General features: G+C 36.5%; 2 protein-coding genes across 2 annotated transcripts in view; one reads left to right on the top strand and one right to left on the bottom strand.

Moving 5' to 3' along the window:
* Positions 1 to 5086, bottom strand: part of LOC110449197 (protein FAM91A1-like) — a 22887-nt gene extending 17801 nt beyond the window's left edge. The window contains exons 1-3 of the mRNA XM_021495898.1: positions 4889 to 5086; positions 3582 to 3666; positions 2752 to 2961 (exon numbers count right to left, since the gene is read on the bottom strand). Of these exons, the coding sequence (XP_021351573.1) occupies positions 2752 to 2961; positions 3582 to 3666; positions 4889 to 4960 (367 nt within the window). The 5' untranslated portion in view covers positions 4961 to 5086. The remainder of the gene's footprint in view (positions 1 to 2751; positions 2962 to 3581; positions 3667 to 4888) is intronic.
* Positions 5087 to 5142: 56 nt separating this feature from the next.
* On the top strand, positions 5143 to 21061 carry LOC110448725 (trichohyalin-like). Its single transcript, XM_021495118.1, has 13 exons — positions 5143 to 5246; positions 5713 to 5894; positions 6787 to 6956; positions 7966 to 8147; positions 8564 to 8649; positions 8812 to 8929; positions 15687 to 15736; positions 16407 to 16511; positions 17346 to 17439; positions 18452 to 18619; positions 19075 to 19355; positions 19750 to 19935; positions 20446 to 21061. The coding sequence occupies exons 2-13, from the start codon at positions 5745 to 5747 to the stop codon at positions 20515 to 20517; spliced, it is 1662 nt and encodes a 553-aa protein (XP_021350793.1). The 5' UTR covers positions 5143 to 5246; positions 5713 to 5744; the 3' UTR covers positions 20518 to 21061.
* Positions 21062 to 21555: the final 494 nt, after the last annotated feature.

The following is a 21555-nucleotide window of genomic DNA, read 5'->3' as shown; positions in this document are numbered from 1 at the left end:
AGAAGAAGTCGTTTGAAGTTTTTGACATATTTGACCCCTGTGACCTTGAAAACAGGTCAAGGTCATTTTCGTTCTCAAACTTTGTAGGGCTCCTACCAACGAAGCTTTCAGCCAAATATCATGACTCTAGGCCTGTCCGTTCTTCAGAACAAGTTGTTTAAAGGAAAAGTTGACGGACGAGGACGGACGGACGGACGGACGGACGACGGACGCGCCACGGCATAAGCTCACTTGGCACTTCGTGCCAGGTGAGCTAATAATAATATACAACATTTGATATAGCGCCCTATCTAGCCAAGATAAGCCACTCTAAAGCGCTTTACAGTACATAGATATACAATTTATACAGTCAATACAATTAGCATATATATATATTAATCTATACAATATTGAGGAATTTGCAGGAGCTGCCTTATCAAGCGCTAACTACTAGTCCTATGCCACCTGGCTAATATCTCCATAGGTGTGTATGTCTGTATGTGTACTGGATATGTATTGTGTTCTGTTTGCAGTGGGACCGTGCTTCCAACGGTATCATTTATAGTGCCACCTCACTTGAATGCTACAGCACAGATACCGCAACACCCACCCCAGACCATTTTATACTCCACCTGGGTTGTTGGAGTTGTGTGGGCAGGAGAATAACACTTTCTCTAATATTCCATGCGTACGGCGACTTCGGGGATCGAACCCCGGCTGCCTGCTTGGAAGCCGGAGTGTTAACCAATCGACAAATCCGCCCATAAGAACCTATTAAAAGATTTAAACATATGACGCCTGTGACCTTGAATGTCGAACAAGGACATCAGGTTGAAAGTGGATCAAGGCCATTCATTTGAACAAACTTGGTAGTCCTTCATCCCAGCATGCTACAGGCCTAATTTCAGTAGCCTGGGCCTTTTGGTTATTGAGAAGTTGTTTGAAGATTTTGAAACATCTGACCCCTGTGACCTTGAAAGTTGGTCAAGGTCATTCATTTTAACAAACTTGGTAGTCCTTCATCCCAGCATGCTACAGGCCTAATATCAGTACCCTGGACCTTTTGGTTATTGAGAAGAAGTCATTTGAAGATTTTACAACATTTGACCCCTGTGACCTTGAAAGTTGGTCAAAGTCATTCATTTGAACAAACTTAGTAGTCCTTCATCCCAGTATGCAACAGGTCCAATATCAGTACCCTGGGCCTTTTGGTTATTGAGAAGTTGTTTGAAGATTTTGAAACATCTGACCCCTGTGACCTTGAAAGTTGGTCAAGGTCATTCATTTTAACAAACTTGGTAGTCCTTCATCCCAGCATGCTACAGGCCTAATTTCAGTAGCCCGGGCCTTTTGGTTATTGAGAAGTTGTTTGAAGATTTTGAAACATCTGACCCCTGTGACCTTGAAAGTTGGTCAAGGTCATTCATTTTAACAAACTTGGTAGTCCTTCATCCCAGCATGCTACAGGCCTAATATCAGTTCCCTGGACCTTTTGGTTATTGAGAAGAAGTCATTTGAAGATTTTACAACATTTGACCCCTGTGACCTTGAAAGTTGGTCAAAGTCATTCATTTGAACAAACTTGGTAGTCCTTCATCCCAGCATGCTTCAGGCCTAATTTCAGTAGCCTGGGCCTTTTGGTTATTGAGAAGTTGTTTGAAGATTTTGAAACATCTGACCCCTGTGACCTTGAAAGTTGGTCAAGGTCATTCATTTTAACAAACTTGGTAGCCCTTCATCCCAGCATGCTACAGGCCTAATTTCAGTAGCCCGGGCCTTTTGGTTATTGAGAAGTTGTTTGAAGATTTTGAAACATCTGACCCCTGTGACCTTGAAAGTTGGTCAAGGTCATTCATTTTAACAAACTTGGTAGGCCTTCATCCCAGCATGCTACAGGCCTAATATCAGTACCCTGGGCCTTTTGGTTATTGAGAAGTTGTTTGAAGATTTTGAAACATCTGACCCCTGTGACCTTGAAAGTTGGTCAAGGTCATTCATTTTAACAAACTTGGTAGTCCTTCATCCCAGCATGCTACAGGCCTAATATCAGTCCCCTGGACCTTTTGGTTATTGAGAAGAAGTCATTTGAAGATTTTACAACATTTGACCCCTGTGACCTTGAAAGTTGGTCAAAGTCATTCATTTGAACAAACTTGGTAGTCCTTCATCCCAGCATGCTACAGGCCTAATTTCAGTAGCCCGGGCCTTTTGGTTATTGAGAAGTTGTTTGAAGATTTTGAAACATCTGACCCCTGTGACCTTGAAAGTTGGTCAAGGTCATTCATTTTAACAAACTTGGTAGCCCTTCATCCCAGCATGCTACAGGGCCAATATCAGTACCCTGGACCTTTTGGCTATTGACAAGAAGTTGTTTGAAGATTTTAAGACATCTGACCCCAGTGACTTTGAAAGTGGGTCAAGGTCATTCATTTGAACAAACTTGGTAGCCCTTCATCCCAGCATGCTACAGGCCTAATTTCAGTAGCCCGGGCCTTTTGGTTATTGAGAAGTTGTTTGAAGATTTTGAAACATCTGACCCCTGTGACCTTGAAAGTTGGTCAAGGTCATTCATTTTAACAAACTTGGTAGCCATTCATCCCAGCATGCTACAGGCCCAATATCAGTACCCTGGGCCTTTTGGTTATTGAGAAGAAATTGTTTAAAGTAAAAAGTTGACGACGGACGGTTGACAGACGCTGCACCATGGCATAAGCTCACTTGCCCTACGGGCAGGTGAGCTAAAAACGAATTGATCAACTGGAGTACACTCACAATCAGCAGCAGTGAAATTGGGAAGTGAGTCGTAGCTCTTCTCCTGTGTCATGATGGTGGACATCATGTTGACATAGTAGGTGAATGGTGTGACACGCAGCCCCTTCACCACGACGTCCGACAGGTGGTATGGGTAGAGCATCAGGTGCTCCTGACTGTAACGCAACATCTCCTCATAGTAACGCTTCTCATCTTTGCGCACCGTCTTCACTGTATTCACAAAACATTATGTCATAATTATAATATGACTGTATCATTTCAGTCTTACTTCAGGTTTTTGATTCGGTCCGGACCGGACAGAATAGACAAGGGTAACACTGCCACAAATTATACAAACAAATGTTATATGCATTATTGTTGATATAAAATGGATCATTTTTTTTTTTATCTAAATGTGGTATACAGTATGTATATTTTTGATGTGTAAATTCAAGCAAAATTTCAAGATCTACTATATAAAGCTACCTGACCAGGAGCCAAAGCGAGATAAATTGATGAAACCAAGAGGACTTAAATAATCAATATTAAATGGTCAATCTGATTATCTGCTTCAAATGTGGCCTTTTAAAATTATGTAGGCATTTTCAGTTTCAAGAAAAAGTTATCTTCCTTCATAAATTCAGAGTATTTCATCTTCATGTACATGTATAAGTATTTTCTTTTGCTTCATTTTCAAGAAAGTTTTTCACTCTATATCAACATGTTGTTTGTTGACACCATATATCTTATAAATGTCCAATAAACTAAGGTGTATATTACAGGGTACGTTAATTTAAGTTACAATACTGTTTTTTCTTGCCTGATTATTGAACAAGGAAAATTTAACATACCTAAATTCCCCTTGTACCGTAGTTGATTTTTCACACTAAATTGACCAACAGCTTTTTCATATTCCTTTTGAGAATTGCCCAAAACCTGAAAAGAGAAAAAAATATTGGTTAAATTCAAATAAAATAGTATACAGTACTGATATTACCTATACATAAAGAGAGACGGCTGTCTTTACTCATACTTGGCAACTTTTTTTAAAATGTCCATGTGGGAGATTTTGCATGCACAAATTTTAAACATAAATAAAATGTTTGTATACTACTGAGGGAAAAAACAACTCTTTCAAATGGCATCTTTTGAGTTGTTCTTTCAGATAAAATCATCAGTAAATTCACTGATCCAAATTGTTCAATTTTAGGGTCCAATATCAGGATTTTCCCCCCAAGAGCAAGAGAGAGTTGGCAAATATTTGTACTTCTACTTGTACATGTTTTGAAAATCCAAAACTGTTTGATAATTAGAATAAAGTATCCTGTCACCCTACTACATTTGAATGTGTAACAATATTCTGGTAACCTAACATTAATATCACAGTGTGCTGTTATACTAGCAAAGGTTCCTGCTACCCTATCCATAACAAATTATTCTGTTTTATTGCTTGGCAAATTAAAGAGACTAGACATCGTTTGTGTAGAAACTGATAAATCTTATTGAAGGCAACTCTAATGCACGTGTGTTTAGTAAATAGTAAGGTATCCTGGCCTGTTAATCTATAACTTAATTTCGACATGTCCAGTTAATGGCATTTCATTTAGTTTGCACTTTATTATAAAGTTGCCCATCATCAGTTAGCCAGACTTCATATGACCTTATATTAGCTGTTGTGGGGACCCTCAAACCTTTTTGACATTTTGACAGATAGATCTCTGGTATAAAACTAGTCTGGTGTTGAGGCTAAGAGGAAACTTGGGCTGCAAGCCTACAAAGCCCATTCAACTTTTCATTTTCCATGAAAAATATGATCGGTTTTTATACATAGTTTTATAACACCACAACATGGTGGATCTAGATGGTTTTCCAGCGCTAAAGGGAATTGACAGCAACCAACCAACCAGGCTTGGAATTATTTCTTAAAACATCTTGGGCCGAAAAATCTCTGCCACAGTGAATCCGCAACTTGACGGATACTGTTTTTATCATTTTTATATGGCTGTCTGTACAACAAAAGTGTAAAAAGCAAAATAACATAATGTATTATACAATATACGGTTTTTTCATTAACTGTCACTTCCGTGCAGTCTCGTGATCATAATTTTGACACTTGTGAATTTAATTCACGTCTTCAGATCCATAAAACGGTGCATACCTGGCGCACGTTTGGAGGGAGTTTAAGCCATGGCAAATTTTTCCGTATGTTCGCTTCGATATCAGGATTCATCTTGAAATTATAATTGCACTTTTACAAACCACAGTTTTCAAAAAATACATAATTCATTATGTATATCATATTTTGCAGTACACCCCTTCATTGAAATCTGCCATGTTGGATGATGAGGAAATGAATCATATAAAAGTATATCCTATTGGCTCAATCGCCACTAATCTGACCAATCAAATTCGTCCAAACAAAATTGGGTTGGAATTGATTTGTTTATAAATGGCCGCCACCGTTGCATGATTGAGATAGATTCCAAGCATATCGGATACTGTACATTTTGATCCATGTAAGTATACAGTTTGCATAGCAGAAAGAAAAAAGAAAAGCATTGGTAGGCACCCAAATAACAATTAAATGACAGTGAGTGACACTTGGGTACAATTTACAGTTAACAAGTGACAGCTGGTGTTTCAGGAATAATTGATCTTGACCAATTATATGGCCAGTCTATGTTCAAATTTCATAACATGTATGGGTAATTAAACGATATAATTTACACTTATTTTAACACATGCAAATTATGTTTGAAGTTGACTCCCATGAAGATAGCTACACGCATTTTCTCATATTACAATAAAGCAATGTTTAAAAACTTTGGGATATATTCATTAAAGTAAAAGAGTATTCTATATCTATACTACATGTACTTTGTTATATATATGTTCATGTATTTGTATAAATTTAACACTGTTTCAGGTTTCAAATGTGTCTGTTCAATATCCTATCTGCATGTATGTGTCTTTCTCATTTAGCAAACTTGGTGGTACACTGTCCATGCAGATATATGGGAGAACTAATAAATGTCAGCCCCGACCAGCAGGTGCTGCAACATGTCTTCAAGCAGTATGATTCCTCATGCAAAGGGGAGTTAAATGCCATACTGATGCAGGCCCTCCATGGAGACCTGAGAGTCGGAGGAATCAGTCTACCACAGGTAAAATATCAATACATATAGTTTCACTGAAAATTCACTTCTTCCAAACATGTATATATTTATTTATAGCATAATATTATATTTTATGCAGTTCTCATTTTTGCCTATTTTCACGACCAAGATAGTCCCCACAAAAAAAATACAGCGGAAACATTTGTCATTTCTGAGAAGTAGAAAGTTTTGAAGTAGTTTTGTATTTGTGATAAAAGCTTTGAAGTCTTACTAAAAAAATACATTTTTTTGTAGAAATCTTCAAAGTATACCATCATCCAAAATTACTATATTTCAGTCTTTTATTTACTTTTGATTTATGATCTAATTAATGAGTCTAATACAAATGTATTTACAATTTTATTCATTTTGAGAATTTTTGAAAATTCACTGATTTTACATAGAATCACTCATTGCTTTTCAAAACTTGATAGGATGTATGGAAAAGATAGAGAAAACACTGAGCATAACACAGTAGCCAGAAGCAATATTTGTCATACACTGATACTGGTAGTTCAATATTTGTGTATATAATAACACTGATTAAATAATGGCACCTAAGCAAATTACTCAAATAAATTTAAGTTTTAAGAAATGGATTTTAATCAATACATAAAAAAGTTTTTCAGACCTCTTCAATTTATTTGGTTATTGCATTGATATTAATTATTTTAATTGCCTTTGGCATAAATTATCAGAATATTGTTGAACAAATGATGATAAGATATGTTAAGTAGTACATGTTCTATATTACATATATTACATAAAAAATGCATACTTTGGTATAATGTAGTGTTTGAATATATATATAATATAAAGTCCATAACATATATTACAAAACATATTGTATAAAAATAGAAGATATATATTCTATGATACCCCAGCCCCTTCTCCTTCTCAGGTTGTGGCGTCAATCAAGTATGCATGTGTTGGTGACCACTGTCAGCGGTCAGAACTACTCAACCTGCTACAGGAGATGGACCGGCGGTACTACCTGGTACAAGACCTTCGCTGGGAGTTCTCATTGATTGACCGCCACCAGAAGGACACAATTTCTGAGGAAGAAGCCAGGTAAGACATTACTTACGGTAGTTGGGAGGCAACCTTGATACCCCAGGGTTTATGCTCACTTTCGCTCTCTGTGCACCCCTGAAATATTTCATAGCAAAATTGAAGGCAAGCGACTAGCTATTTGATTGGTCTCAGGTTTTAAAAACCTGGTTGACCGCTAGGGCTGATACCTGTCTTTTGAAGGTTTACAGAGGTGCAACATCAAACTTAAAAGCCAAGTTGGTGCACACTGAGCCTTTGATTTTGCCATGGAGTGCAGAGAGTGAAAGTGAACATAATTCTGGAGTATCAAGGAAGTCTGAGAGGGGGTAGGTAGGTAGATAGGCCATTGTATAATAACATCATTTCAGATGAAGAAGCTAGGTAAAACTGTAGTAAAAGCATCTGGGAGGAGGAAGGTAGGTAGGACAGGGTAGTTATGTGTTCTCAGAGGAAGAAGTTTGGTAGAATAATGTATAGTAACATCATTTCAAGAGAAGAATCTAGGTAGGACATTATCAAGTAACAACATTTCAGAGGAGGCTGGGTAGGAATAATTGAAGAGTAACATCTCAGAGAAAAAGGCTAGGGTAGGATATTGTATAACACATTCCAGATGATGAAACTAATACGAAAAACATATATAGTATTTTACATTTCAGAGGTGGAAACTACAATTGTAGGTAGGACATTGGGAAGTAATATCATCTCACTTCAAAACTTTGTTTATTTCATTTAGAACTATAGTGTTAAGCATTAGTGTATTCCAGATATATGGGAGGAGGTCACTTTTATAAAAAAAAAAATCTTTGTGGGTAATGAAGACTCAACTCATTCACCCCTTCAATTTTAAACTGGACTTGCCCAGTCATTGATTTGATAAGTTTCAAATGTGACTTTAGGGATGAATGGGTTAAATGAGTAGTGGAGTTTGTTTATAATTTACCTCCTCTACACTCATGTTCTTACCTTGATTAGAAATACAAAAAAGTGGAACCGCATCACAAAAATATTATAACTGTTATTTCAGGTGGATGGTACAAACAGTTCATGGCAAGTTTTTCTCCAGGAAGAAATGGGAGACATTTCTTAAGTCACGAGCGATACCAGGAAGTGGTGTGGCCTTTGCCGAGATAGAGGTGCTCCTGTGCAGTATACCGAGTCGTGGCGAAAGCAGAGATGAAGAGCTGGAGCTGGAGAGGGAGAGGGAAGGTCACTATCTGTGTACACTAGTAGATTTACTGTAAACCCTTTTATTTTGACTCCAATAGTCTGAAGGAACAGTTTATTATTTCAAATCATGGTCCTAAATACAGACAAATTTTATTATCCCAGGCACTATGTATCCTAGCCAGAGTTTCCTCTGGCCCTGACACCAGACTTCGACATTTTGAAAGATAGATGTCTGGTGTGGGGACCAGACAAAATGTCCAAGTCTGGTGTCAGGGCCAGAGGAAACTCCGGCTTTGTGTTTGCCAGAGAAAAGTGCCAGATTATTCAATTTCTTGACAGATGAAGCATATTTATTTACATGAATGACATGCTATACTTTCAAGTGTTTCCAGAATCTTTCAATGGAACATGACATGATACATTGCTCATCCATAATTCTTGGGATTATTTATCAGATCGACTACGCAGACAGAAATTGCTCGAGGAAGAGAAAGACAGACTGAGGAAACAACGCGACGATGAAAGGAGGAGACTGGAAGAGGTAATAATTTCATGACTACAACTTTATATGATATTCTCTTGTCTGTTGTTAAAGATATTATTTCTCACCAGTTTCTGTAAAATAACTAATTCCGTAGATGTAAATACTTCTTTGAATCTGTAAACAAAACATTTACAAAACCTTGTCACTTCTTTGTTGCAGGAAAGACAGAGACAACAAAAAGAAAAGAGGAAAAATCTTAAAGAGGATGACGGTAAGATATTAACAAATCTCTCTGTTTTAGATATCCAGTTTGAATACAATTACAAATATATAATAAGTGTGGGATAACACAAAACAATGTCATGAAGACTTCTTTATTTACAACGTATGCTAAATGCTATATTAATGATAAGGATAGCATGATTTGACTGAGTTAGTCTGCAGGTTCCCATGCCACACTACTAAATGTACCAGTGATTATGTCGGTACAGACAGACCTACTATATGATGTTGGGAGACGCCAGTATGCCTATTTAGACCATAAGAGTAGAAATTTTCTACTTGCCAACTCCCCTGTTTAGGAGGGAGACTCCCGATTTTGGACCCTTAAATTGAGCATTTTTCAACCTGTGAATTTGCTAAACTATTCCTATTTCCTAAGATCTGATAATTACAGCTGAAGATCAGCTCAAACGATACCATTAAAAAGTGTTATTTTTTCCCTAGCGTATACATACACACATTTTATTTATGTATTTAATTACTAATTAATAGTAATCCTATTTTAACACGGTTAAACAAAGAAGGTCCCAGGATTTCTTAACTTTTGTTTTCCTATAATATCTCATTTTTTAAGGACTATTCTAGAATAAAATATATATCATGGGATTGGTGCAAGGAGGCTTACTCTTGCCACCCATTTTTGTTTCCTGTGCCCCACTTTAGAAATGGTTACAATTAATTTAGATTGCCCCAATTTAATGATAATTAGAATAGCCCTAATTTAATGCTGTTCTGGAAAAGCATCATTTCTGATCTATAATAATAAAATAAAATTCACAAAAACGTATTATATAATTATTTTTATGAGGGAAAAAGTTAAAGAAAAACATTGAAATAATGTATTTGGTATTATGAAGATCACCCAGGCATTTTATTATGGTACTAAATCTCATTTCAAATTGATGGCAAATACTTGATTACCTCCCCTTAATCATAAACCCCCATTCATTCATACAGGGCCGTTTTCGTTTAAACTGTTAAACCGGTCAGACCACTGTTGATCATTTATCAAATAAGGTTGGACCTAGTAATCTGATGCTGCTTTCAGGCGAGCCTTGACGAAGCTTTGCAAGGCCTGCATGAACAGGATTTATACCCGAAATTGTTACATTTATAAATGGTCAAACCGGTTGTTCTGCATAAACGAACAGGCCCCTGGTGTCAAGACCTGTATGGTGTTTCTCTCATTAGAAATACTTTCCACCATTGACAAACCTCCAGAGAAGCTGCATCAGCCTTTATGATTTAGCTTTAGACACTGGTGGTATTTAATATAGTGTACATTCAACTACCGTTCACCTTGTGCTATCACAAAGTCCTTTCCATATTCCACTGTTTTACTTTAAGTTGGTTTAACAATGTAAGGCATAAAGGAAACCAGCAAGACCAATCAGGTATGTCAAATAGGATGGAATGGAATAAAAGTAAAGGAGTTTTCAGTCTTTTGTTATGAGGCCAACGTTTCTGTATAACTTTCTACCTTCAAATGATAATATAGACTTGATCAAAAACACTTAAATTACTGATGCGTGCCTATTTCTGGTCTGCGCCTAGTTCAGTATTAGGGAGATATATCTGATGGATTTACTATATATAATTATTGTTACAATGTGTTATGGAAATGTAGACATCAATTTCTTACTTTCTACTTACGATTTCGATAGTAATACATTTTGTATATTCATTTAAACCGCTCTCACTGATTTTCAAAGCTCCCAATGGTATCTAAATAGACAGGCATACGTTTTTTAATAACAGTCAGTGGAGTTTGATTATTATTTGAAAAACATTGATTAATACTTTATTTCAGAACATGTTTATATGTGCCGTGTTGTTTTATTTACCTCCTGCCAGGCTAACTTGAGTGGTAGCGGTAACGTGGAGTGGTGATATCAAAGGCACTTGTTGTATGGACTTTTATTTAAGTACCACAGTCGTAGTTTGCTGCTGTCACAGATCAAGGCATGGCCTTCTTCACATGTTTTAGTGTTTAGCAAGATTGATGATACAAAGAGATAAATATTAAAAGGTCATATGTTTCACAGTGATAATTCAAATGTGTAAAATATGATTTATATATTATAAATGATTTTCATTTTTATGCCCCACCACCTTATTCCCTGTCCACTCAGCCCGGGTCCGTCCCCTGTTGATCTGTTTGTCCATTGATCTGTCTTTTTGTACGACATCCTGATCAGACTTTGCTGTTAGCTAAATTTCTCTGACATTGCAAGTCCCATATCATTCAGAGTACTATATTGTTATGAGACATGTAGGTCACTGTGACCTATATTTTCCACTTCACTGACTTTGAATTTGTCTTTAGCTACAGTTATGGCCTGAGACTTTCTCTGGTATCATTAGACCCTCCGTCATCAAATCTCATATAAACTTAAGGAGAACTACACTATACCTCTGTATGTAGGTCACTGTGACCTATATTTTCCACTTCACTGACTTTGAATTTGTCTTTAGCTACAGTTATGGCCTGAGACTTTCTCTGGTATCATTAGACCTTCTGTCATCAAATCTCATATAAACTTAAGGAGAACTACACTATACCCCGGTATGTAGGTCACTGTGATCCTTATTTTCCACTTACCGGTAATTGACTTTGGTTAGACTTTGCCTATGGATGTACTTTTGGCTAAACTTTCTCTGATATCAATAGACCTCAGTCCATTTTGTTATAAATGCTTTGTGAAAATTGCATCCTAGCAGTCGATTGGTTGAGGGTTTAGAGATCAGCCAATGAAATTGAACTTTTATCGTGAATCTATTCGAACATTAATAATCGCAGTACATTAAGTGCATCGCGGTGAATCATGACGCCTCTAATGTATATAGGTCACTGTGACCTGTATTTCGTGCTTCACTGACTTTGTTTAGGCTCCATTTCCATTAAAGTGGAAGTGTGTTATAGATATGTTTTACAGACATTTTTTCATTATCTGATATATTATTCCATCATAACAAAGAAATAGTAATTTTTCACTATTTTGCCCTGTTTCCTGCTCGTTAAAAGAATTGATAGAAAATCAGTCATGTGTGTCAGAATTTCAGTTAATTTCGGGGTATCGCATTCAGGATTATTGAAGTTTGGAATCAGAGATTGGCCATATATTTTCACCATTTTAATCAAATCATAGTTATCATATTTTTGTATTTTGTATTTTTTAGAAATGGTTGTGTGTGTGTACAGTGCACGAAATAAAAAAATCTGTTCAATTCGTTCTGGTGTTTTTTGCTGAATGTTTAATTTTTTTCTCTATCAAAACGTTTTGGAGGTACAGTAAATGTGAAGTTATTGCATGTACAGTATGAGTAAGAAACATATCTGGTTTACATGTACCATATTTATCCAGCAATAACCCCATGCTTGGTAATAATATGTATTACAGTTACAAAGAAATGTCAACAAAACTTTTTTAATTGTCCTATAATAAGACCACCCTCCTCTGCTTTCTGTCCCAAATTTATGTGTTGGCCCCCTGGGCTTATTGCAGGATATGTACGGTACAACCTTCTACCAAGGTAACATTTCACAACAATCAGTTATAGTATGAGAGGAGCATTGTGATCGGAGGTGTTTTTTTGTGAATTTTACGGTAAGAGAATTTGATGAATTCAGTAAAAAAAAACAAATCAACATCTGCTCCAAAAAGAACCAGTGAAGATAATGAAGCAGTAAGTAGGTGATTAATTACATATATATATTTATGTCTGCACCTGCTTTTGGGATCACTGCAGCACAATGTGCATGTTCTGACTTTAACTTAATGGAAATATTAAGTAAATCAACAGATTGATTGTAACATTCTCCCTACAGAAACAAGACATTGTATATAGGGTACAAGACTGTATATATAGGGTACATGACTGTATATATAGGGTACAAGACTGTATATATAGGGTACAAGACATTGTATATAGGGTACAAGACATTGTATATATAGGGTACAAGACTGTATATATAGGGTACAAGACATTGTATATAGGGTACATGACTGTATATAGGGTACAAGACTGTATATATAGGGTACAAGACTGTATATATAGGGTACAAGACATTGTATATAGGGTACAAGACATTGTATATAGGGTACAATACATTGTATATATAGGGTACAAGTCATTGTATATATAGGGTACAAGACATTGTATATAGGGTACAAGACTGTATATATAGGGTACAAGACATTGTATATAGGTGCAAGACATTGTATATAGGGTACAAGACATTGTATATAGGGTACAAGACTGTATATAGGTTACAAGACATTGTATATAGGGTACAAGGCATTGTATATAGGGTACAAGACATTGTATATATAGGGTACAAGACATTGTATATAGGGTACATGACTGTATATAGGGTAAAAGACTGTATATAGGGTACAAGTCATTGTATATAGGTAACAAGACATTGTATATAGGGTACAAAACTGTGTTTTGATGACCGTATTTTGGGGGGCAAGACTGTTTGATTATGATTAAGGGTACATTAGACTGTATATATAGGGTACAAGACTGTTTGATTATGATTTAGGGTACAAGAATGCATATAAAGAGTGCAAGTCTTTTTTAGCTATTGTCAGTTTGTTAACAGAACTACTTGGTAATGAAGCACAGATGTAAAACCGCTTAAACAAACAACAAACAAAAAGATTTTGATTGAAAATCTAGGGTACAAGACTACTTTGTATATGTATAGGGTACAAGACTGTGTTTTGATTATAGTATTTAGGGTACAAGACTGTTTTGGGTTATGGTATAAAGGGTAAAAGACTGCACTTAATATAAAGGATAGAAGAATTTGATTTTGATACCGTATACTTTAAACTTTTGAACAAATCCAATACCCTATCTTAAATCATTATATTTACTTGAATTAACTTATAATTGTAATGATACAAATGGAAGGGAATTTGACATTTGAAGACAGGTACAGTTACAGTAGTAGTTGTTAACAGCCAGAAATACCATGTTGCATGCTGGGTCTACAGACACATTAGAAATGAGTAAATACCTGCTGGATTAATAAATAATATACACAGCTATAGTGATGAAGTCACCAAATATTCAATGTGCATGAAAGCTTATTGTGTGTATATGTGTGATTGGAAGGGAGGGGGGGGGGGGCAAATCCAACTTATAAGAAAAGGTACAGTGAAAAATAAATTTGTAAAAATGATAACTGTAATTAATAGAAGCAGACAGTTTGATAGCAAGGTATTAAGTAATATAGCTACATTAAACAAATTTAAAATATGTGCAACTCCTGCATGTATGGTTTGGTAGTTTGTATTTGAAAAGGCATCAATTATGTTTTTTCAGTTTATGCAAATATTTCAGATATCATTCCCTGCTTTTATTTTTACATAATGATTTAATCTTGCTTGTAACAAGCATTTTCATTGGCTTAAAAATTTATGTTATCAGCCCATAACGTGAAAAAATGACGTCGCCATTTGTAACGTCGCCTTTGATTGGCTGATACAGCAGCGCAATAATTTCTAAGAGAAAAGAGTCCATCAATAAAAGTAGATTTCCACAGGAATTGTGTTAAGTAGATTAAATTATAAGCATTAACTTGAATACATTTTTCATGTTATGGGGATATAACACAATAAAACAGAGTGTACTCTCATCATAAACTGCTAAAATTTAATCCTTAGATAATAATGATCATATGATAGTCATATTTACTTGAAAATGTTCAGTGCGCCTTACTGAATGTCAGTTTAAAACATGTTACAATGTAAACCAATCTAAAATGCACAAAGCTTTGTTTGAAGGCACTACATATAATTTGTTTTTCTAAAGTTATCATATTTGCAATGGGGCTAATTATTAATGATGACGTTATAAAATTGTTTGTGTGTGTGTTTCTTATTGTATTTACATCGTACCACACACAAATTTATGAAGTTCAGTTTAAAGAAAGTGTATAAATATAGGCCTCAAAAGTTGATACTTAATTATTTTATTTGTGCAAAACGTTTTTCTCAATTTTTTTTACCTCATGGATTGTGTATATATATACACCAAACAGTAGTGTATGAATGTATGTGTGTATTGAGATTTAAAGTTGTGGCAGTAGTACCTTGCATATATTGTCTTTGTGAAGTTAATAGACATGATTGGTGACTATTTTTCGTATTACTTTTAATATATTGAATCGGTGACTTTTGTTTTACACTTGTATTTGATTTGTTTGTGCAGCTCTTTTTTTACGATTCTAGCATGTCTTTACTCATTCCGTTCAGTCTTAATGCTGAAATTTCTGATTGTTTGTTAAATGTGAATTAAGATATGTGGATTATGATAAATTCATTTGGCAGTGAACAACACTCTGTCCTTTGTGAGAATTGATCAGTGTTACACAATTGTTGTACGTGTTACCATTGCTATATCATGCTATATGTACCATTGGTTTCTTGATAAGTAATGGTCTATGGATTAATTCTACATGACTCCGGAGGGAGGAAATGTATTTATCATGGAAGCAATATACTCTGTCTATGTAGTTAGATATTTAAACTTTTTATCCATGTATATATTTAATGTAGCTAGATTTATTGAATATATAAACATGTAACAGGTATGTATTTTGTTTTCCTGTAGATAGATTGATTTAATATTTTTATCCCGAAAATTAAATATTTATGTAGATAGATGAATATTGTATCTATATAAACATATATATATAGTAACTCATGAGCTGGCTTGTTTTATTTTATCAGCTTAGGTGTATAAGAATTAAGAAAAACATGTGCATTTTTAAACCATCTAACTTGTACTTGGTACAGATCTTAGGAAAAGGGAAGAAGAAGAGAGACGCAGGAGGGAAGAAGAAGAGGTATGTACCAAGTTGTCATAGTAACAGGTAATTGTCGTAATTTTGTATTTCATTACCGTTTAACAAATGACAAATATTTCTTTGCACAACATGCAAATGGATATTACTGCTAGCTTTTGTTATTTAGTTAGCATTCTACCAGTGGGTATTCTGTGTTTTAACTCATTCACCCCTGAAATTTCGTAATGAACTATTCCAATCTTTGCATTGGAAGAGTTCAAATGTGTCTTCAGGGGTGAATGCGTTAATGTATTTTTAAGGATCTCTGTACCACTGCCATTAAACTATAACGAAGTGTTGGAGGGAAACTGTTTTATCTGGCATGAGTATAGCCTTGATAAATCATTTCTGAAAAGAAAACCATACATTACGGGACTTTTATAAAAAAAAATATAAATCTGAAATAAACAAAATATAATCAACATCAGTGTTCAAAGTGTGAACACATCTATGGGAATGGAGCAGGAATAGAAACCTGGTCTTCATTTTTATGTACTATCACTCTAAGCTAGTCAACAGTATTGTCTTGGCCCAACTGTGCTACAGTTATATATCCAAATGGAAGTTAAAGGGGAGGTAACTGTATATGCAGAGGGACAGGGATCCTTACGATACAAAACTCAATAAGTCTGCAAATTCTCACCTAGCGTTATCTTTTGTTTTTATCTAGGAGCAGCGCAGATTGCGAGAACTAGAGGAAAAGCAGAGAGAAGAGGAGGAGAGAAGGAAGAGGGAAGAAGAGGAGCTGTACAAAGATGTAGAAACTCTAGCCAAGGTAGCTAGGAAGCTTTGTTCTGTCGGGATTGTCAAAAATATTTCTGGCATCTGTTTGCTTAATATATATCTTATCATGGTAGTTCTTTAATGTCGGAAGATCTAAATGCCATTAGTTGAAGATTTCAGTTTCTTACATATTGTTAACGTCGCCATTCAGATGTTCAAGCGGGTACAATCTAATTAGAAAATTTATAAAATATACGTTCATGTTTCTAGATTAAGTTTCAATAATATGAAATCACTAAGTACAAGATTTTTGTAACAGTATTGTAACATACTATCTTATACACAGTATATATGTAGCGGAATAAGACTGGGTCGATTGTGGTGACCAGGTAGTTTGATTGGTATAGCGTTTGTCTAGAGTTTGGAGGGTTCTGGGTTTGAATCTTAGTCTTGCCTTGCATTTCTATTTCTCCTGTTACAAAATTGACGAGCTTGTCAGCCCTTGTTTCAAGCACTGGGGAAAGCTTAGCAAGAGGAAATTTGGACCTGAGTTGTGGTTAAAGCTGTCTTTGGGAACGAAGGGATAGAAAAAGGAGGGAGGGAGGTAGTGAAACTAAACTGGGTCTATCGTCAGTGACTGGATAGCTCAATTGGTAGAGTGTCTATCTAGAGTTTGGAGGGTCCCTGGTTCGAATCCCAGTCTGGCCATTGCATTTCTCTTTCTCCTGTTACATTTAAATACATATATATAGATAAAATCCTGGATCCGTCAAACAGGTGATAGTGAGGTTGTGTGTTTAAGTTAAAAAGGTCATTGCCTGTTGATAAAGTGTATGCACTTGAGAGGCCTATTCACAGCTCTGTTACATGTACCTCGTCATTACAGCGGGCAGAGGAAGAGGAGAAAAGGGCCGAGGAGGAGCTCAAGAGACACAAGAAAGAGGACGAAGAACGTGAAAGGCTGAAGCAGAAACACAGAGGTGAGATTTATGGTGTGAACGTAAGTGTTACAGTAGTATTTAACAGTATATATGTATATGGCGAAGGTTGATGACATCAAATAGGTCATGTGATACCTCTGTATCAAGCTCATGCTAGAGATCAGAGTAGTATTTGATGATTATATATATTTATGTCATGTTCATGCTAGAGATCAGAGTAGTACTTTATGATTATGTCATGTTCATACTAGAGATCAGAGTAGTACTTTTTGATTATGTCATGTTCACGCTAGAGATCAGAGTAGTACTTTAGGATTATGTCATGTTCATACTAGAGATCAGAGTAGTACTTTTTGATTATGTCATGTTCATACTAGAGATCAGAGTAGTACTTTAGGATTATGTCATGTTCATACTAGAGATCAGAGTAGTACTTTATGATTATGTTATGTTCATGCTAGAGAATAGTACTTTATGATTAATTCATATTCATGCTAGATAATGGTACTTTATGATTTTCTCAAGTTCATGCTAGAGAATAGTTTGTCATAATTATGTCTTGTTTATGCTAGAGAATAGTACTTTATAATTATGTCAACTTCATGCTGTATTGTAGAAGAATTTTTGTTTCTTATAAATAGAATATTTAGAGGAAGCTACAACTTATAGGTCAAGGTCAACGTTCAATTCATGCCTAGTTAATTGAAGTCACTTTAGGATTAAAGGCCAAGGTCACTGAAATCATAACTTGTTTATAGTTCCGTTGACTGCGCTAGAAGTCAGAACTCTTTGGTTCAAGGTCACAGAGTTCATGTCACCACTTGATTATATATTAAGGTCACTAATATCAAATATCTGATAGAAGTCACAGAATGACTTAGAGGTCATATGTGATCATTACTTGGCACTGTAACACATGCAAACACAGATTGGGTTAAGCTCTAGATAAATGAATTAAATTAATGAAATAGAGCACTCAATTTCATAAAGTTAAAGAATGTATATAACAAAGTTAACAGTAGTTCAGATAGATGATGCATGTTTTCAACAGAGCTTAGAGACAAGAAGCTGAGATACAACTTGAAGGTGGCCATCAAATCTCGGGACAAATACCAGCTGGAGTATAACATCACAGAGTTCAAAAAGGACAAAGTGGAGGATGTTGACATGGACCTCATGAAGGCCGAGAAACTTCTCAAGGAGCTCACCTCCAGGGACGGTAAGTTATGTTCAACCTTGGATCTTCATCTCCAAAGATGGTCAAGCCACACAGAACCATGTAACTTCACCTTTAGGGACTGTAAGCTACTAAAGTCCGAAGCTACATATGAAATGACTGAAATGGATCTTCAGGTTTTGAGCATTACAAAAATGTTTGCCGAGTTTAATCCCCATGTACAATGCTTTCACTTACTTACAATTTGATGTAAACACAAATCTCAAAATGAACTTTAAACTTGATAGTGCTTGTAAGGGAGGGCAGATTAGAATCTTAAAGCAGTGGATTTGCATTAGCAACCTCACAACTGAAACTGAATGCATCCCTTCTACAAATATTCTTCTAAAAAGATGTTGTCCCTAATTGACCTCAGGTCTTCAAGCCTATAATATATATATATATATATTATAAATTCTACTTACTGTATTACTTTGACATGGACCATTGTGTTACAGGTTTGAAGAGAGCCATGACAAAGCGTGAAATTGAGGAGCTGGAGAGAGCCATTCAAACAGTCAAGAAACATGGGTTTGAAGTACAGCTGGCGAAGGAGCTGGCCGAGGCCAACGAGTTGCTTGTACGTCTACGACGTCTTGAGCGCATCCGCCACGAGATTCTGGAGCTGAAGCAGTCAACGGTGGCAGAGATTCGTAGTTACCAGACACCTCCTCTACTGGTTCATACCATTATGACTGCCACCTTCCTTATACTGGGGCACAAGGAAAAGGAGACAAAGGTAGCGTACATCAACACAGACTTGTTATCCTGTAAAACAGAGCATTATAGTACAGGAGGCCTTGATCTAAAACTGTTATACTTACCATTATAATGCACTGGGCCTTGATCAAGAACTTTGCTGTCTAGTCAAACATAGTAATTACATTCTACCAAATGCAACAAAGATTAAAATGTTTTAGAGTAGAAAGATGATACCTCTCCTGGCTATATGGAATCTATTAGGCCATATATTGATGTAACAAACTTGAGTTTACAGAATTAAATAGCAGTAATTAGCTTACTATCATTCATTATTGGGGATCACACAATCCATTTGTCTTGATTACCCCTGATATGGTGACACTATTAATATTTGTACCGATGGTCGCTGTTTTCACCTTATCTGTATACAGGACTGGAAGGCAGTCCAGGCCTTGGTCGGTAAGACCGGCAAGGAAAGTCTGAAGCGTCGTTGTCTGGAGTGTAAGCCTGAGGGTATTGCCTTGGGCGCAGCCAAGCGAGCTAAAACCCTACTTAACAAGTTTGAACTGGACGAAGTCCGTGATGTGTCGGCTGGAGCGGCTACATTTTATGTGTTTGTGAGTTGTCTACTTTTATTTTAGTGTCGCATACAATTTGAGAGTTGTCAATCCTTATAAAAGAATTACATATCCTAGGGCCTGTTTGTTTATGCTGAACAACCGATACATCTATTTTTAAATGTAACGTTTTGGGGTATAAATCCTGGCGGATCTGCAAAAGTTTATGCTGGCCTTGCAAGGCTTTGTCAACGCTCGCCTAAAAGCAGCATCAGATTAATAGGTCCAACCTTATTTCATAAACAAACAACTCTGGTCCAACTTGTTCAACCGTTTGGACCAGAAGAAACCAAAAAACGGGCCAGGTCTGCTTTGTGAGTTGTCTACCCTTAATCATAATCAAACATACTACACATCTTTATGAGAATAGACCACATCTAATCACATACACAAGAAGTTGGCATATAAAAACAGTATAGATTGGTAATTTGATGGATTAAAGATTTAAACCCTATATGTTAGATCACACTATGTGGCTGTTCTTCTATCAGATCTTTGTGTCTGTTACAGTCTACAACAATGATAGAGGAAGCTTTGGACCTGCAAGAGCAGAAGAATGCTGCAGCAGAGGGCGCTAAATAGACTTGACCGGAAGGATTCCTGGGTATTCTGTGAAGGGTATCAGTGGATCTCTATGGATTCTGTAGACTATAGGTGGATTACTAATGATTCTATGAAGACTTTATCCATGGCTCCCTAGGGATTCCGTGAAGACTGGAGACTGAGTGAAGACTCATTAGATCCTTGGGGATTTAGTGGAGACTATTGTTAGATACCTCTTGATTCTGAATCTGACAAGACTCAATTGACCCTTTGGGATTCAATGGTATAGATACCTCTGGATTATGTGAAGACTCGGTGGATCCCATGGAAGTTTGTGTAGACTCATTGAAACCCTAAGGATTCTGTAGAGACTTCAGGATCTGTGTTAACTGACTGGATCCCTCTGGATTCTATGGAGTCTCAGTGGATCCCTCAGGATCTGTATATGCTCACATGATCCCTCTGGGTTCTATGGAGTCTCGGTGGATCCCTCAGGATCTGTATATGCTCACTGGAGCCCTCTGGGTTCTATGGAGTCTAGGTGGATACCTCAGGATCTGTATATACTCACTGGATCCCTTTGGGTTCTACTGAGTCTCGGAGGATCCCTCAGGATCTGTATATGCTCACATAATCCCTCTGGGTTCTATGGAGTCTCTGTGGATCCCTCAGGATCTGAATATACTCACTGGATCCCTCTGGATTCTATGGAGTCTCAGTGGATCCCTCAGGATCTGTAAAAACTCACTGGATCCCTCTGGGTTCTTTGGAGTCTCGGTGGTTCCCTCAGGATCTGTATATACTCGCTGGATCCCTCTGGGTTCTACGGAGTCTCGGTGGATCCCTCCGGATCTGTATATGCTCACTGGATCCCTCTGGGTTCGATGGAGTCTCGGTGGATCCCTCAGGATTTGTATATACTCACTGGATCCCTCTGGATTCTATGGAGTCTCAGTGGATCCCTCAGGATCTGTAAAAACTCACTGGATCCCTCTGGGTTCTTTGGAGTCTCGGTGGTTCCCTCAGGATCTGTATATGCTCACATAATCCCTCTGGGTTCTATGGAGTCTCGGTGTA

The sequence above is a fragment of the Mizuhopecten yessoensis genome, unplaced genomic scaffold (assembly GCF_002113885.1).
Source record: "Mizuhopecten yessoensis strain PY_sf001 unplaced genomic scaffold, ASM211388v2 scaffold431, whole genome shotgun sequence".
In the NCBI taxonomy this organism is placed as follows: domain Eukaryota; kingdom Metazoa; phylum Mollusca; class Bivalvia; order Pectinida; family Pectinidae; genus Mizuhopecten; species Mizuhopecten yessoensis.
The sequence above is the reverse complement of the archived record's forward strand: the minus strand, read 5'-3'. Positions and strand labels throughout refer to the sequence as shown.

Coding starts and splice junctions, on each gene's coding strand:
- LOC110448725 (XM_021495118.1), top strand. CDS start 5,745: ATGGGAGAACTAATAAATGTCAGCCCCGACCAGCAGGTGCTGCAACAT. Junction 15,737..16,406: donor GCAGGAGGGAAGAAGAAGAG/GTATGTACCAAG, acceptor GTTTTTATCTAG/GAGCAGCGCAGATTGCGAGA. Junction 18,620..19,074: donor GGAGCTCACCTCCAGGGACG/GTAAGTTATGTT, acceptor ATTGTGTTACAG/GTTTGAAGAGAGCCATGACA.